Source organism: Siniperca chuatsi, linkage group LG4 (genome assembly GCF_020085105.1).
Source record: "Siniperca chuatsi isolate FFG_IHB_CAS linkage group LG4, ASM2008510v1, whole genome shotgun sequence".
In the NCBI taxonomy this organism is placed as follows: domain Eukaryota; kingdom Metazoa; phylum Chordata; class Actinopteri; order Centrarchiformes; family Sinipercidae; genus Siniperca; species Siniperca chuatsi.
The window spans coordinates 15,639,640-15,657,854 of record NC_058045.1 but is presented as its reverse complement, the minus strand read 5'-3'; the positions used below and the strand labels follow the sequence as shown (position 1 = coordinate 15,657,854).

Below are 18,215 nucleotides of genomic sequence, written 5' to 3'. Positions count from 1 at the left end.
ACAACTCTTCGACTCTTGTCTACTCCTCTAGTAATTACCTGCATGTTATCAGAATGCCTGATTAACCTGTTTAACTTCCTGTGCCCAGGTTTGCTTGTGTCACCTGCCTCCGCATTGCCCACCAGCTTTCCAGGAGGACTTCACCACAGCTCTCACCTGCCTTGTCTCAGACTGCACTCCTTCCTCAGCCTGCCTGCTGTCCTCAGCCTTGTGGCAGTCTGCTGTCTGCCTCCAGTCTACCGGCTTCCAGCCTTACCTCCACACTCCTGGTTCCTCATTGTGTGTTCTTCTAAATAAACGGAACGTACTACTGCACACTTGCTGTCCTGGTCATGCTTTTGGGGCCCAGCCCCGGTATACCATAACAAGACGTGGATTTTAAGCTGGCTGTTTGCTGGCTGACAATATTTTCAACTCTATCTTGATCTCTCCCTCGCACTGACTTTCCCCACATCGCATGTCTTCACCTGGTCATTTCTGGTCACACACAAACCTCTCCCTCCACTACAAACCACACTAGCTCCTCCTTGTGGCCAGGTGGGTTTCCTACTACTATCCCCCCAGTCTCTGTTCTTGCTTCCACTCCCATACCCATGCACATCCCAGTCAGAATCACTAACCCGCGGCCACGCCTTTGTTATGATCGGGATTTCCATGGTGCACGAGTGACCCTCCAAATTGCTCACACCCCCAAAGCTTCTTGTGCTGATGATGACGATACAGTGGCATCACCAATCAAAATGTGCTTGATTAATGCTCGTTCTGTGGCGAACAAGGCTCGCATACTAAATGACTTGTTTATAAGAGAAAATTTGGCTTATTCCTGACTGTCAATGGAACATGGAATTTATACATTTAAATGAACTATGCCCTATCGATTGTTCATTTATTGGGACTGGAGGCTGTGGTCTTGAAAAATCAGTTTTCTTGCCAACTGGTGAGCACTGAACCCACTTTTGAACTACAACTGACTAAAGTTGGTCAGCTAAAGCCATTTTATTGTGTTTTAATTTATCGACCTCCTGGTCCAGCAGGACAGTTTTTATCTGAGTTTACAGATAATCTGACTTCTCTTATTAAGATGGACAAAGTGTTGTTAGGTTGTGATTTTAACCTGCACATCAATGACGCCACATATTGTGTAGCCACTGAATTTCTTAATATTACAGAGTTTTAATTTCAAGCAACACCCACTCACATCACGTCATGCCTTGGACCTCGTTTTATCTCTGGGACTAGATATTGATCATATCCGTTGGGAGGACCTACTGATCAGTGATCATAAATGTATTTTCTATATCTCTGTAAATGCTGACATTTTGTGTCTTAAAAGAACATTGCATTCCCGCATCATAACTGAGAGTACAGCTGATCAGTTCTCAGCACATTTTAACTGCAACACTTCTCCATGGATGACAGACGATATCCGCTGCCTGAGACGGAAGTGTCGCAGGACAGAACGGCTATGGAAAGCCACTGGGCTAAAAGTGCATCACCTATATCTCAAAGATCTCCGATATTAAAAGATCAGACTGCTTACTTTACAAATTTAATTTCTTCTTCAAAAAGAAATCCTAGGATTCTATTCGACACCATTAATAACATTGTTTCACCGCCACACTCTACATATACTGAGAGACTGGGTGGGCATATCTGACACTGCACTAAACTGGTTCTCATCTCATTTGTCCAAGAGGACATTCTGTGTTGCCATTAATAACTTCATGTCGTCGTTTTCCCAAATCAATTATAGTGTGCCTCAAGGTTCAATTCTAGGACCAATACTGTTCTCCTTATACATGCTCCCCTTGGGTGATGTCATCAGCAATACTGCAAAAAATATTGCAAAAAATACGATCTATTTTAAATCTTAGTGATGCAGAAACTGTTGTACATGCTTTTATCTCTTCACAGCTTCATTATTGTAACAGTCTATTCACTTGTCTTAATCAAAAAACTTTGAAACGACTGCACACTGTACAGAACTCAGCTGCTAGGCTTTAACCAGGACCAAGAGGTATGATCATATCACACCTGTTATAGCCTCTTCATGGCCTGGCTCCAGATTACATTAGACCTTTTAATCCCTTATGAACCTTCACGTAGTTTAAGATCTTCAGGCTGTGGTCTTCTGTCTCTTCCTGAGTCCAGGATGAAAACAAAGCTTTTGCCATCAGGGCCCTGAGGCTCTGGGACAACTTGCCCAAAGAAATTAGGTTGTCTGAGTCAGTGTCTTCTTTTAAGTCTCTTTTCAGCACGTGATCTATCCTTATCTTACCTGAGCTGTGTGTTTATTTTATTCATTTTTATGTAATTTATCATTTACTGTGGTATTTTATTTTTCTCTCTGTGAAGCAATTTGTACTTTGTTTTGATAAGTGCTCTATAAATAAATACTATTATTTGTTGATAAGGTACAGGCTACTATGTCCAGTATTCATCCTCAGACTTCCTCACCCAACTCTGGCCCCTCTCTATCACCTATTGCTCTGGACTCTTTCCAACCTATCAGCTTACAAGATTTGATGGATGTAATTACAAAAATTAAGCTATCCTCTAGCCCTCCGGATGTAACACTATCTTCTCTGTGTTTAAAAGTTTGGCCCTGCTGTTTTAACTATTGTTAACTATTCCTTGTCTACAGGTTGTGTCCCTTCCTATTTTAAGCATGCAACTATCCAGCCCATATTAAAGAAAACCTGCCTAGATCCCACGTTGACCATGAACTATAGGCCCATATCAAAACTGGCTGTCCTTTTTTAATTTTATTTTAGAGAAGGTTGTGGCCACTCAACTCACTGTTGTGTTGGCAAGGCACAAGGTTTAGGATAAATTTCAGTCAGGGTTTTGGAAACAGCACTCTACTGAAACTGCTCTTCTGAGGGTCTCTAACAACATTCTAATGTCCTGTGATGCAGGTGAGTGCTCTGTGTTAGTACTTCTTGACCTCAGCTCTGCATTTGACACAATAGGCCATCATATCCTGATTAAGAGGCTACGTGATTGGGTGGGCATATCAGGCCTAGCATTAGACTGTTTTTCTTCTTATCTCACTGACAGAGTTTCACCATCTCTATTGGAGACTTTGTGTCTGATTCCTCTCCACTGTCTTGTGGTGTCCCTCAGGGCTTGGTTCTGGGGCCCCTATTATTATCTCTATATTTGCTGCCCTTAGGACAGATCATAAACAGATTTTATATTGCTTATCATTTATTTGTGGATGATATCCAACTCCACTTCTCATTCAAACCCAGTGAGGCTCTTAGATTATCTAGGCTCCTAGACTGTCTTAACACTATTTGGGACTGGACAGCAGAACATTTTTTACAGCTCAATGCTGCAAACAGGTTCCGATTGTTGCTCCAGAAAAAGTTGCCCCCATGATTATGCAGAGTATTGGGCCTCTTCCCTCTGCTGCCCACTCCAATCTGCATAATTTAGGGGTAATAATTGATCAATCCTCATTATTTGACACACATGTTAAACAGCTGACCAGATCTTGTTTTTTCCACTGAAGAAATATTAGTAAACTGAGATCTGTAGTTTCAACTGCTGAATTAGAGATGCTTGTACACACCTTTATCTCATCTCGCATTGACTATTGTAATGCACTTTTTTCCTCACTTAGCATGTCTGCCCTTGATTGCCTGCAAGAAATCTGAAATGCTTCCGCAGGATTACTCACTAAGTCAAACAGACAGTCTCACATTACCCCTATACTAAGATCTCTTCACTCCCTTCTGAATATAGGATCCAGTTTAAAATTCTCACTATTACTTACAGAACATTGCATGGTCATGCTCCTACATATATGGCTGAACTACTATGCCCTTACTCACCAGCTCACTCTCTTAGGTCTATTAATCAAAATTTGCTGTCTGTCCCACACACTCACCTTAAGACCCATGGTGATCGAGCTTTTGAGGCTGTAGCACCTAAACTATGGTCTTACGGTCTGCTAATTCTGTGGATTCTTTAAAAGGCAGCTAAAGACGTACCTTTTTAGACAGGCGTCTGGGTAACCTGTATGCACCAGGCCTGCATCTTATGTATTTATTGTGTATTTTAACTACGTAATGTGTATTTATTGTGTGTTTTTATTATGTACTGTTTTTAGTTGCACTTTCCTTCATGTAGCTCAGGTGGTCATCTTATCTATTTCTTTCTTGTATGCTAATGTTTTTGTAAAGCACTTTGTGGCTTATGTCTGTGAAAAGTGCTATACAAATAAAGTTTACTTACATTGTGTTAGTGCTCATTAGCAAATCTTAGCATACTAACATGCTAAACTATGTTTGCACGGTGTTGAAAATGGTAAACATTATACCTGCTGAACATTAGCATATTCATGTGAACATGTTAACATGGAGTACAGTCTCACAGAGACGCTAGCATGGCTGTAGACTTTGTCTTGTTTAAGCTAAAATTCATGTGTTCCTTCCAGTTTCTCATATGTGACTATTTGCTGGTTTTCTTCTATGATATTAAACAAAATATATTTGGGGTTAGGATTGTTGGTCAAACAAAACAAGCAATTTGAATTTGTTAACTTAGGGAAATTGTGATTGCCATATTTCTGACACTTTATAAACCCAATGGTTTATCAATTAATTGAGAAAATAATTGACAGATGAATTAATAATGAAATGAAATAATCATTCGTTGAAGCCCTATATAAATATTTTTAAAATCAAAACTGGAAGTTGTTTTTTTATTTTAGTTCATTGTATCTGTTCCTGGCTGTCGTTGGTCAGGAAGACTTTGTGTTAGAGAGAAGATGAGTCATCTAATGCAGAGGAATCACAATAAGACTTCATGTCAAGAGAGACATCAATACAGATACACATAAACTAGCACTCGAGCACACAAGCAAGCCCTTCAGTGCTCATACTATATACATACACATGATGAGGATGTGGTGTTTGATTTAGTGTCAAAGAAGACGGTTTCAGTCATTCAGACATGCAAACACAGTTCAGCCATCTAACAGACACGCGCACACACACTGCAAATATAGACTCATATGAATGCATGAAAACAGATGCACACTCTCTCTCTCTCTGTATTTCAGCGGCAGGAAATAGAGACAAGACAGAGCCTTCAGCTCAGGCAAGAAAAAAAAGACTTCCACTGGTGGTTTCCATGGAAACTGTATCCCTTTCACTTTAGGGGGAGGGCAAGCGACTAGTGGATGAGTTAGGCCGACATTTAAGGTGGCTCATGGACAGGGTGGGAGGGAATTTAAGGTGGTTTGAAGTGTGAATCTATCTGACTTTTCCGCCCTGAGAATGAGAAGGGTCGTTTGAGGTAATGGCAGTGCAGTGCAGGCAGTTTGAGCAAACAGTAAAGCAGAGCAAAGATAATTGCTGCATGCACCCCTTTCACCTTGGGCTGCACAGTCAGCATGCTCAGCAGCCAGGACACACACTCAGACACACACATTCACACAGATTATTGATATCAAGATCACAAATCTGTATCATAATTATAATTACATTACAGTGTGAGGGGATGATGCCACAGTATCAGTGTCACACAGATGAAATAATTGTAAAAATAAAAGAGCTGGGGATTTGTATGTGTGTGTGTGCACTACCTGACCCTCTTAAGGGTGTGTGGCATTTGAATGGCAGTGTCTTCCAAAAGAAACATAGGGATTTAAGTTTTGAATGGTGTGTCTTATGTAGAGAACTGTGTTTAAAAAAAAAAATGTTTTTAGAATTGCTAAATGAGTGTAAAGCAGAGAATGTGCTTATGGTTTAGCATACCACGTCAATAGATAGGCTACATGAGTTAGTGGCTTCAGTAATTGTGCCACAAGTACCAATTTTTGTGTTTAAGCAATCACAAAATACTGTAATACAAGAGGATTAATTAATATGAGGTAGCAAGATCAACCTTTCAAGAACGCTCGCTGATGAATGCTAATCAGAAGCGCTGTATTTCTACTATATGTCTGAGTGGGAGGGCAACACCCATGGCAGATGGACTGTAACTGTGTGTGTGTGTGTATTTTTGTATGTTAGCTGAAACTTATAGTGCAAGGTCGTTCCCCTTGTTGTGTTCCTCATGCCTTAGTGAAAGCTGAATGTTAAAGCTGAAAACCAAAAGATCCTGAATTTTGAATACATCGGCCGAGGGAGCTCATTATAGTGCACTGTATATTATGTGTCAGTGAAAAGTTAGGAGAAGTGAAACAGAAGAATAGGTCATAGAGTACAGGAATTTTAGTAGTGCCATGACCAGTTCTTTTACGAAGGAGAGAGGAGAGCTAAATCAACAAAGAGATGGATGAAGTGAGGAGGGAACAGAGAACCAGAGGAGGAAGAGGAGGAGACAATTAACACAACAGCCATGGAAACCATCCAAGGCGAAAACGAGTGGGTGAAAGAAAAAAAAGAGACAAACATGTATAATGGTGAAGGTATTTGGCCTTGAAGGATTTACACACACAACAAAAGAAAGATAATGAAAGAAAGAGAAGGCCGGATGAGATGTCAGATGATTTAAATGTCCTTTTCCTTCCGCCCTGCTTTGTATTGATGTCTATGTTGTGATTCGTGTCTCCATGAAGAAGCCACCGCTGCAGATCGAAGTGTTGTCTGTCTATTAAAGGAGCACTTTGGGATCGTCTAGCTGTGAGCCCTGAGATTCATGTTGTCTCCCCTCAGTGGTTCAATTTAGTGTCTACATTCCTGCTTCTGCTCTCAGCATAAACTGACTTCATTTCCCTCATCTGTTCTCTCCTTCCTCTCAGAACTGCCCTATGGCTGGGAGAAGATAGATGACCCCATCTACGGCAGCTATTATGTAGAGTAAGTCTCCCTGTTGACTTGGTTAACTAAGCTGCTCTGTAGTAAAACAAGAAATGCATTTTTATGGTTTACAATGCCTTGTTATGAATTATAAATGACTAAATTCTCATTTCTTTTTTATGTCTTACTGCTCATTTGACTGAAATTTTACAGTGAAATGCTTGTGTGTATGGACTATACTGAGATGATGATAAAACCTGTTCACCCGGTCAAAGTTATTCAATGTGTTGCATCGCAAACTGTAAAAGCTGTTTAATTTGGAAGTATATTGTTACTAGTCCAACCCAACTTAGCTGTAATTGGAGGTGAAACGTAAAGAACAGTTACTGAAAGGACCAGTTTTGGGATTTTGCCGCTTAACTTATTATTTCTATTTTGTACATTTTCTTTACTTTCCCCTTACAACATTTGGTTACAGGTTACAATTTACTTTAAAAATAACATTTTACATGAAAGACTTAGGAAAAATCATAGAATATGATGTATTGCTATACTTTAAACTAGCCAACAGTATATGTAGTAATTAGACCTAGCACCGTCTGGACCCACTACAACATTAAAACATAATACAGCTGCATTAAATTAGTTTTTTCTGATTGAGTCAGCATATAGACTCCATACCAGGTCAGCACAACAATCCTTGCTTTACTCCCTCAGCTTATCAAGATATTATGGTCATATCATGTTAGCAAACACCTGCCTAACATTACTTATACATCCAATAGAAATATTAGCTGTTGAATGCTAGTCCAGTATTCACTGGCATTTTATCTCTGGTTTGGTTTGCCAGCTCCTGAGAAAAATATCTGGGTCTAAAACTCATCAGATGTTCATAACTCTTTATCAGGACTTTATTTCATGTCACTGCAAGTTTGTGTTGATATCTTACACATTGCTTACGTGAAACAGAGCAGCTACCCACCATTTTACTTGGGTAGTAGGTGAGAGCTAAATGGACTTATACTAACATAATAATATGCAAACCAAAAGAATGAGCTGTAGAGATGGACTGTTGATTCTCAGTGGGATCAGCAGAATCTAGCAGGACTAGCGACCCTTTCTCCTAACAGGGAGTCACTTAACTCAATGTTAATACCAAAAATATTGCTGAATGGAGTTTAAATGTGTTAATGATTTAACACACTGAAAGACACCATTGTTCTGAATCATCACTTTTACATTTGGTTCTTAAGTACATTTTACTTAAAAAATAAATAATTTTTTACTTTGGTGACATTTGGAAACTGCATTTTGGTATTGCTATTTTTGGCATGAAGCTTTGAACTATGCCTTTTCCATTATTTGTAATGATGCATTTTCAGTCACATCAATCGAAGGACTCAGTTTGAGAACCCAGTCCTGGAAGCCAAGAGACGCCTGGAGCAGCAGAGGCAGATCCAAAGCCAGGGACTCTCTGCTCTACCACTGCCAGCTATATACAGAGGTACACATGGAATACTACAGTATGTGCAGTACTTAAATCAAAACATGCTGATGTACTCAGTTGCACAAGTATGATAATGTAAGGACTGCAGAAAGGGCACGCACAGCACTGGGCCTTGGTCTTCAGGCCATCAAGGGCCCCTGGAACCCATGTGCGGATAGATTTTTTTTTTTAATTAATTGTAAATTCTCCCTTTTTATTCAGATTTTTCAAATTGAACATCGTGCATTTTTTCATTGTTTTCCTAAACCTCTCATAGAATGGGCGGTTTCATGAGTATTTGACGGAGCCAATGCACAATGTCACAATCTACAGGGTCGAATGGAGATTGCTGGCAGTGCGGGGGACAGAGAACATGCTCACCCTGAGGCCCCTAGTGGGATAATCCAGGCACGCGTATGAGGACATACTAGACCAGTACATAATGTACTGCTTCATCTGAGTGAAAACTGCATATCGCTAATGAGTCAGCTTATCTGTAATTTAAGCAAATGTGTCTTTATTGGTGCTTTTATGTTCAGAAAAAATGTACAATAGGTTCATTCAGTACAGAAAAGATCATGTCAAACTTTCATTTCAAGTAAAAATGAATGTGACAAACCAAATGTACAAATTGTTTTCTTTCTAAATATCAAGGATGTCTAAAATATCATGCTTCTCTCCTTCTCTCCCTGCAGAGAAGCCATTGTTTACGAGGGACCCAAGCCAGCTGAAGGGGACCTTCCTGTCGACAGCCCTGCAGAAGAGCAACATGGGATTTGGCTTCACGATCATAGGAGGCGACGAGCCTGATGAGTTCCTGCAAGTGAAGAGTGTAATACCAGACGGACCCGCCGCTCAGGATGGAAAGATGGACACAGGTAATTATGTGTACCAACGCAGAATTTTGACAACTGGTTGAGAAATAAATTGAGGTTTAAACGAACTACAAGCTGACACTGCTGTCACTGATGATACCGTAATACTGTGTTTATAGAAATGCTTAAGTACAGTCTCATTATTCTGACACCTCAACATTATGGACCTTAATTTCCTGCCAAAGCAGATCAAGTGCAAAGACCTTTTGCTGGCAGAGTTTCAATTTCATTCAAGCAGGTTTTTACCTGCCGGGTAATTTCTGTCAACATTTCTTGCACATAAAAGGCCAGGGGATCAGTATTCAGTAAATTTGGTGCTGCAGTGTAATTTTGGCATTAAAAGTTAGTTGTGCCTCTGCCAACTCGGAATATTTCTTAGCATAAGCACTGGTGCTTTAGTTAGTTTTATGGCTTTAGCTGGCAATGGTCACCCACATAAACCTCCAAAATCACATCCACACAGTGTCTAAGTTTGTATCTTTGATATATTGTCTTCAGTGATTTAGTGATGTACTGAATCTGGACTGAAAGTCCAAATTCAAAGTCAGTATTTTTCCATAAGAAGTTAATGTCTCAATAGTTAATCTCACTTCCCTAGTCATAATTTGGAGAATCATTGTTTCATTTAGTAGATATTAAGGCTTAATATCGAGTGTGTTTTGAGGGGTGTTTGCTTGATTGACAGGTGTCTCAGCCAGTTGCCAGATGTAGTCCACGATTGCTTGTGCAGCCTCAGCTTCACCAAATTTGGATTTTGTGGTTCTAGTGACTGACAAAGAAAGCAGTAATAAACCACTGGTTGATGTTTTTGTGGTCCTGATTTGTGGACTTTTTTCAACCAAAATAAATGGCTGTTTTCATTCAAATCAAGCACAGACAGGCTACTCTTCCCATAAACCCACCAAGGGATGGACACATATGGATGGACATTTACAATATTCAAAAGGAGGCACAAAATAGCTCTCTGTATTCATTAAAGCCTGAAGTTTGGGTTTTGTGTCTTTTTTTCCTGCTTATGGTCCATTTTGTTGCCTACATTTTGTCTTTCGCTGTTTGAGTGCTAAAGTTTTTGAATTTTTAACAAATACAACTCAAGCACAGTTGATGAAATTCTTCTAAGATGTATAAAAATAAATGGTATCAATAGCAGTGATCCTCCAAGAACTGTTGAAGCACATGTTAGAAATTAATAACTTAGTGGTACAGGTTTCCAAATCCCCAGAAATATCAATTCATCTTCAAAAGGGACATCGTTGGCACTTGGTGGCATATTTGGGGTGCCCTATATCTGTGCCTGTAGCACTGTGTGTCCCAGACAAGGACTTTGGTTTCCGCTCAACTCTGTCCTCATTATAGCGTTCTCCTTTTAATGGGAATGAGAGGAACTGATTTGATTGGCCATAACTGACACCAGCCCACACAACACCTGCTTCATTATGAGATTAATTTCTGCCGCACTGGAGGTGCAAAATCACTACACTACTGCACTGGTGGTCATGGTATTATCAAACATCTGTCATACATGCAGGTACACCAGTGCCATGAAGTTGTCCCATACTTGTGTTTGTACTTTGATTAATAAAACATCCACACAAGCAGTAATTCAGTCTCACACTACTTACTTTGTGGTTAGAGAGACCCTGCTGTGCTGTAACCAGTGTGTTTTCATTTGCAATATCCTTGAGTACACACCATATCCCTACCTGTTCATTTACTTCATTTTCATTTTGGATGAAAGCCTCAGACTTACATGGAGAACAAAATACCTAAAGAGTGGTCCATGGGTCGATTCTCAAGGTCCTCGAGGTTACAAAGATTGATTTTTAATCTTTTGCAGAAACAGACCTTAGTTTAGGCCTAACTTTAAGCTGATGTTTGTAAAAGTCATAGTGGGCTATAGTCATAGGCTCAGAGAAGGAACTGCTGTATGAGGCTTTGTGTGCTCTGCTCTGAACCTGCGAGCTGGCCCCATGCCTGGCATGGTTGGTGCCTAAACTGCTCATTTAGAGCTCATTTCAAAGCTGGGAATCCTCCTTCCTACTCTCAGCTCTTGCTCACTGCTTTTATGTCTCTCCCTCTGCCTATCAGTTTCTCTTTTATCTGGAATCCATCGCTTTCTATTTTATCTCTATCTCTCTCTTTGTCTCTCTGGCTTACCCTTTATTTTGCTTCCTTATCTAACCATGTCATCTGACACTACTCCTCTGCTTTCAGCCTCAGTATATTTTTCCCTCTCTCTTTCTACCTCTCTAGTTTTTCTCTCTTTTTCCCTCTGTCCTGGTCTGTTAGCCTTTTCCTCTCTCTCTCCAACTTGCTCCTCTCCGCTCTGTGACATTGCCAGAGCTGCTCACACACATGCATGCACACACACATTTACACTCACACATGCACAAAGTCACAGAGTCACACACAGGCACTCCCTTGCAGAGATTAGCTGGCCTATTTGAGCTGTGCGGCATTGCTCTTAGGGATTGTGTATGATTGTGCATGTGACAAGTATGTGCTCATGGGAGTGTGTGCGTGTCTGCATGTGTGACAGAGAGTGCCTCCAGAAGTGTTAAATAAAGGATTTAAGGCAGCTGCATTTGTCATGGGGCTGTGACTTTAAAGCTGAAATCCATAACTTTCTGCATGTTCAAACTACAGCAGAGATGACAGAGTATCTAGTGTCGCATTTGTGAAGTTGTTTCATCTCGTTTGTTATTGGTTTACAGGAAAAATGTCATCGACCAACCTGGTAAGGTGAACATGAATATAACATTTAGTGAACACAGAAGATCATAAACAGTGTTACTCAGTTGCATTTTGTTTCCAACTGGTCACCAGAGTAAGAGGGAGATGCAACATCATAATGCATCATGCGTGAGTCAAGACTCTGTTACTACTTGTGACTGTACTGTGTGCAACCATTTAAATATTGATTTGAGATTTTCATGATTAGTCTCTGTGGATGCCAGTGTGCACCAGATGGTTGTCATATTCTTGGTCTCTCTCACCTCTCTGTCTCACACATACACTTGTAGATTGCCTGCAGTGGCAGTGAACTGATATTGTATTCTTATGTGACACTTGAGAGGGACAGTGTGCTTCTTTCGTGCTACAGCATGTCCTGATACTGCTGAGATTTGACATTTATGGCAACAAGTTGTATTTTTGCAGCACAGAATGTTTACACATGAACCACTGAGACCAGATCATGTGGTTGGTGTAACATTTAACCTCTCCTTCCACCTCAGGTGATGTCATCGTCTACATTAATGACATCTGCGTGCTCGGCACCACACACGCCGATGTGGTCAAGCTTTTCCAGTCCGTACCCATCGGTCAGAGTGTCACCCTTGTGCTCTGTAGAGGCTATCCTCTGCCCTTTGACCCCGAGGACCCAAGTGGCGCAGCGAGCACCTCCCTGACACCCATCGGCCTGGAGCACCGCCCCCTGGTGGTGAATGGCCGCGGCAGCTACGACCCCTACCTAGAGTATCTGTCGTTGAGCTCCCAGCTGCCCCCTCAGGCTCTGGCCCAGGCCGGAGTCCCTCACCCTGGGGACACACATCTGGATGGCTCATCCCTGCCGCCCACCACACCTGGTTCGGCATCGGCACTCACGCCTCACGACGACAACGTGTCCATGGCCTCCTCAGGGACTGCAGGGGTTGCCGGGGCAACAGCACAAGGGGCAGAGCTTCTGACAGTTACTATGGTGAAAGGGGCGGAGGGATTTGGGTTCACCATTGCCGACAGTCCCACTGGTCAGCGAGTAAAACAGGTGCTGTATCGTGATCATCTGTATATCTCTTCATTCACTCTGTAGGCCATGAATAGTTTAAAAATGAAAGGGTTCAGACCTGTTAAATATTTTACTTGTATTTTACTGTCTGTGTTTCAGGAAGTAAATCAGTTCTTCAGTTGTTAGCTAAACTCAGTAGTTGAGTTGAGTTACACATTAAACTTTAGGCAGAGTTAAAACAGCAGGTCAAGGTAAATTTAATTTAGTCAACGCCACTAAGTAGAAAGAGACTGAGATAATAAGAACAAAGTAAGCTCAGCCTGTGAAGGATTTGCTATCTACTAACATAGTAATGAATGAAGACTAAACTGTCCTAACAGAAGCTACAGAATAAAAAATCCCATCCCGCTTACTTGGAATCGTGACTGTAAGGAATAGATAAATTAGATAAGATGAGTTGCCTGTGGAGTCAGGTAATTGCACCTGTTCCTAGTGCATTTTCCATTGTTTCAAGAATTCTCGACAAACAATCTTCCTGTCAGTATCTTGAAATAAGTCAAAATACTGCAATTGGCTGATGCAGTAAACCTTTCCACCCCACTGGTAGATTTTTAGACACGTATGATTTTAGGGACCAACAATAGATGACTGGGTTGGATGGAGATTTTTTGCAGCATAAATAGGATGACTTAAGGTCCCTCATTATAAAAAATAAACCATGTGCAGGTTTTCACATAAAAGTTTTGTGTTAATGAGATTGGAAAGTACCACAAAATCAAATCACAGCAAGTCAAATTGTGTGACGTTGGATGTATTGTGTTGTTGTGGTGCAGGTGCTGGATCCGGGATCACAGGGAGCGTCGGGGCTGATAGAGGGAGACCTGATCCTGGAGGTGAACCAGCAGCCAGTCGCTGCAGCTGGACATGGACGAGTGGTGGAGATGCTCAAAGAGTGTCCAGTGGGAGCCGAGGCAACACTCCTCATACAGAGAGCAGGAACAGGTGAGAAACAGACTTGTTTCTTTTCTGTTATATGCGTCTGATACAGTTTAACTCTTTCTGTTGTTTATTCATAAGGGCTACAAGGAAACCTGTAGATAATATACCTTGTGCCAAATAAACTAGATTTTGTTCAGATTGATAGTAAATGAAGTTGATGGATAAAGCATATTTTATTTTGTAATGACAATAACATTTGTTGGGGGGGAATAAATGTCATTTACTTCCTCAAGATACTCAAATCATTTTCAACTCTTTAATACCTGGTGATTGGCTTTGATCTATTTATGTCAGGAGTGTGATTACAGTACAATTAGTATCAAATCACAACTGGCATTTTGGTACCTTTCAAAGAGCAAGATAGTTTTTGCAGAAATAAAAAAGGATCCAGTGCAGGAGCATCTGCCCAGCTAAATATAAGATGGCTTCTGATTGAGATGCACAAATATCATGTTACTGTGCATCTTCAACCCCAGCTGCAGCTTTGCAAGAGAGGAGTCAAGTGGAGTTGACAGTGAAAGCTGAGAGAGCAAAAGAGATTTTGATTATGATAATTTTGAGACCTGTTCTATTTTTGAACACATTTAAATCACAGTGGCCCCTTCTTTGGATTTTATTCAAGTCCCTAGTTGAGATTTTATTTTTGGAATATTAAATAGTTTTAGAAGAAGAATAATAATGTTGCCAGGTGCAAAACTGGGCCAATTATTATAGTATTTCTTGAAATAACAACAGTGTTTTCCTAAAAAGTGTAATAGTTCAGGATTATTTCACAGACCAATAATTTCCGTATATTGGTTAAGAAAAAATAAAACTATAATGTTCTCTGTGGGTAAATTAGATCATTGTAGGAGCAAACAGCCACAGGACTCATTATTAGACACTAGAAAATAGAAAACATAGAAATGAAATTAACAACAATGTTTTGTTAAATGTATTTCATTAGCTGACTGCTAAAGATCAAAAACAGTGTAAACAGATGTCATTGTGAGTGTTGTGTGTGTGTCACACTTGTGTGGTGTCAGTTTTCCAAATGCGGCTTTATCACCAACATATCATCGATGTTTTCCACTGAATCAGACTGGAGCAACACAGAGAAGTGTTTTAAGATATAGCAAATCAGAAGCTGGTAAAATTTGAAAGGCAGTGGAGAGTTGGGATGATAGTTAGAGTTAATCTCATTGTTGTGAGAGTACAACTCTGTGGGTAGAGATGACACCAACACTGCTGTACAGAAGCGGTTTCATTCCCACTGGGGCACACTCATCCTCAAAATAAATGCAGTTATTTTACTGTAATGTGCTTTGGACAGAAATGACTGCGGAGAGTGTCATCTAGCTGGCAAACAAGCTGAACTGGTTGGCATGATGCTGTTTGGCTACCTGTACTGACAGTACTCAGAACACTCTCTATAATCGAAGCGTCATCATTTCAAACAGCATTTTCACTGTGTTCTGTATTCATAAAAGGTCAGTTTTGATGTGATGATGGGTTAAGGACAATTGTAACAAAGAGGGGAAAAAAATCTCTAAACAAAATGCACACAGTCCCATTTGTGATCTTCAGTGTTGCAATCTTCAAATTTTCAACCAAATCTTGATTCACTGATTAAATATGATGTATCTCTGTGTGTGATTGTCCACCGACTATCCTGTCTCAGTGTTGTCTGGAAAACTGTTCTTCCGGATCTTTCTCACAATGGCGCAATGGTTCCTCCTCCACCCACTTAAAAGCAAACATTTAATTTTGACTGATTTTATTGTTGGCTGTCTGTGTGTTTAGAAAGAGAATTCAGGGCCAGTGTTGTTCCACAATACCTGTGACATGTTGAATCCCTGTAACAAGCTCTGCATTGTAATGAGCTGCCCCACACCACCTTTTATTTTCTGCACACGCTCAGCGTTTTACCTTCATCTTGAAAGGAAAGAAGGGAGACAACCACATGCCCTCGGTCTGAGAAAATAAATCAAAATGGAGTTATATAGTAGCAGGAATGAGGGAGAATTTCATAGTGGGTAGGTTTGAAGTGCAGAGTTCTTGTAATATTGCCTGAACGATACGGAGTGTGGCCATTTTCCCTCCTCTGCTATTTCCTGCAAGATTGGCCACCTGCGAGGAAATTGAGTTGCACAGTGAAAGCTTTATTTGTTTGACATGTGCTCTTACACTGATTCTCTAAAAGGTGTTCTGGTCACAGGGTCAAAACCTGACTTGATAATTACCCAGGGCTGCTTATATCACTAAGCCCATGGCCATCTGATGAACACACACATACTCAACCCCACAATGACTAACCGTACAGCCTGGATAAAAGTTAAGAGGGTCAAAAAAAAAAGCCTGTCCTTTGGCCATTTAAAGAGACAAAGTTCATAAGTTCACTGTTTGCTTTTAATGTGCCACCAAGCAGCTTTGCAATTCACATTTTTATGCTCATTTAGTCATTAAGTCTGTAGTTTTTTCTAGAGATAAATTGCCAGGAGTGAAGAGTTCATTTGCATTGTTTCTGAGATGATAACAGAACAATAAAGAGGAATCATAGATACACTTCCTTTTGCACCGCTCCTTTTTTCATGCATTGTATTTAATTAGGGATGAAAACAATCAGACTCATATGCATCTCAGGTTTAATTAATTGAAGTGTGACAGGAGTTATTATTGCAGACCTGAAAAGCAATCAAAGATATTAGCATAATACATCAGACTATCTGATGTAAGGCTGCAGGGCGGTTTGCTGATTTAATGCCACTCCTGTTGTCTTTTGTCTTACAGTACATTATTGACCATTATCAGAGATGTATTGACGAACTGCTGCCTGGTCCTAGTGAACTGATTGTATGTTAAGTGAATTATATTCAGTCACTTGATTATGTGAAAGCTGATCAATTATACCAAGTGTATTGTGCACAGATGACTCAAGCATTTTCAGCAGGAATAGAAAAAAAACAACTAATTGTGTATGTGACTGCACGTCAGCATGTATGGATGTGTACCTGAGCAGCTGAGATCAAATGTTGTGGTGCTGAATAGGGAGCATCGCATTACCATGCAGAGCCAACATCTGCCACCTGGTGGTTAACCTTTGCAAAGACACACACTCATGTTTCATTGTTAGATACACCATATAAAAAGCATGCTGAAATTCAGTACACAAATGAGATTGCCCTACACACATTACTGCGTAATCACATGTACATACACAGATCTGTTTTGAAATGGACACACATACACACAGCTTGCAATAGATATATCTTTCTAAATGCTGAGCTGAATGTGCCAAATTACCTCCCTTCCCCCAAAGATACCATCTCCTCCTTTAACCTCACGAGTTTCTATCAAACAACTCAAGACAACGGCCCCACCGGGACTATCAGCCTGACACACCAGGAACCTCTTTGACTCTGTGTGTGTTTCTCTCCTCTCTGTAGGGTGAAAGAAAGGACAAGGTCCTTTACAGTGACTCACATGTGCAAAATATCAGGAATGTTTAACCATGTTTGTGTTCACAGACGTGGGGATTTCTATGCAGAACATCAGTAGAATTTAACTTGCACACATGATTTATGATGTGTGACTGAGAGCATCGGTGCTTTGTATAACACAGACAGGGTGTTAGACTTCCACTGCATGTGTGTGTGTGTGTTTGTCTCTGTGTCTGACTGCTGTAGCGTGGGCACTCTGCCAGAGTTCCACTGAGCTCTGGTCGTGTTCACAGCTCCGTCCCCTGACATCCCAGTTTGAAGCGCAGCCAACCACAGACTGGACACATTTTGGGGCACCAATGAGGATGCAGATCATGGCTGTGAAGAAAAGGGTGTCAGGCCGCACAAGCCAATCAGGCTGATCTGAGGGCCATCCAGAACTCAGTAGGCTAGTCTGTGAGGCCGGCCTGCCAGACTGCCTGACCACTAACTCGTGAGAGAGGCCACGTGAAGCCTCTATACCAGTCATTCATTTGTAATTCATCAGCATTCATACAAGTCCGCCACATATGCTGATGAATTGTATTAGCATTTAAATTAAGCTTAAATGCGTCTGTGAGGATGAAGCTCCTTTTTAATGTAAGTGGACAGTTGCCTTGTAGCTTGTTTCCTTCAGTGGGTCATAAAGGAAAGTTGCCTGAGAATGAGTTATTAGAATTCTTTAAAGGCTTCCCTTAAGGCCTGTATTCCCTGCAGAACGTGGTTATTAGTCCCCAAAGTCCCACAGAGATCTCCCTCTGCTGCTGCCCCCACTGTGCTGAATCATTTTAGCACCACGGACAGCTCTCCTCAAACCTCCATTCATGTTTATGCCGTTCATAGACACGCCGATCTTTTCCTCCTTTTCTTGTGTCCTGAGGTCTGGTGGTGAAAATGTGGGAAAATAAAAGATAA

General features: G+C 40.8%; 1 protein-coding gene across 8 annotated transcripts in view; it reads left to right on the top strand.

The window, feature by feature from the left end:
* LOC122875608 (membrane-associated guanylate kinase, WW and PDZ domain-containing protein 2-like) overlaps nucleotides 1-18,215 on the top strand; it is an 80,202-nt gene that overhangs the window by 49,496 nt on the left and 12,491 nt on the right. For all 8 annotated transcript variants that reach the window (XM_044194973.1, XM_044194972.1, XM_044194976.1 and 5 more), the window contains exons 7-11: nucleotides 6,758-6,815; nucleotides 8,138-8,259; nucleotides 8,937-9,119; nucleotides 12,353-12,882; nucleotides 13,677-13,845. In XM_044194973.1, the coding sequence (XP_044050908.1) occupies nucleotides 6,758-6,815; nucleotides 8,138-8,259; nucleotides 8,937-9,119; nucleotides 12,353-12,882; nucleotides 13,677-13,845 (1,062 nt within the window). The remainder of the gene's footprint in view (nucleotides 1-6,757; nucleotides 6,816-8,137; nucleotides 8,260-8,936; nucleotides 9,120-12,352; nucleotides 12,883-13,676; nucleotides 13,846-18,215) is intronic.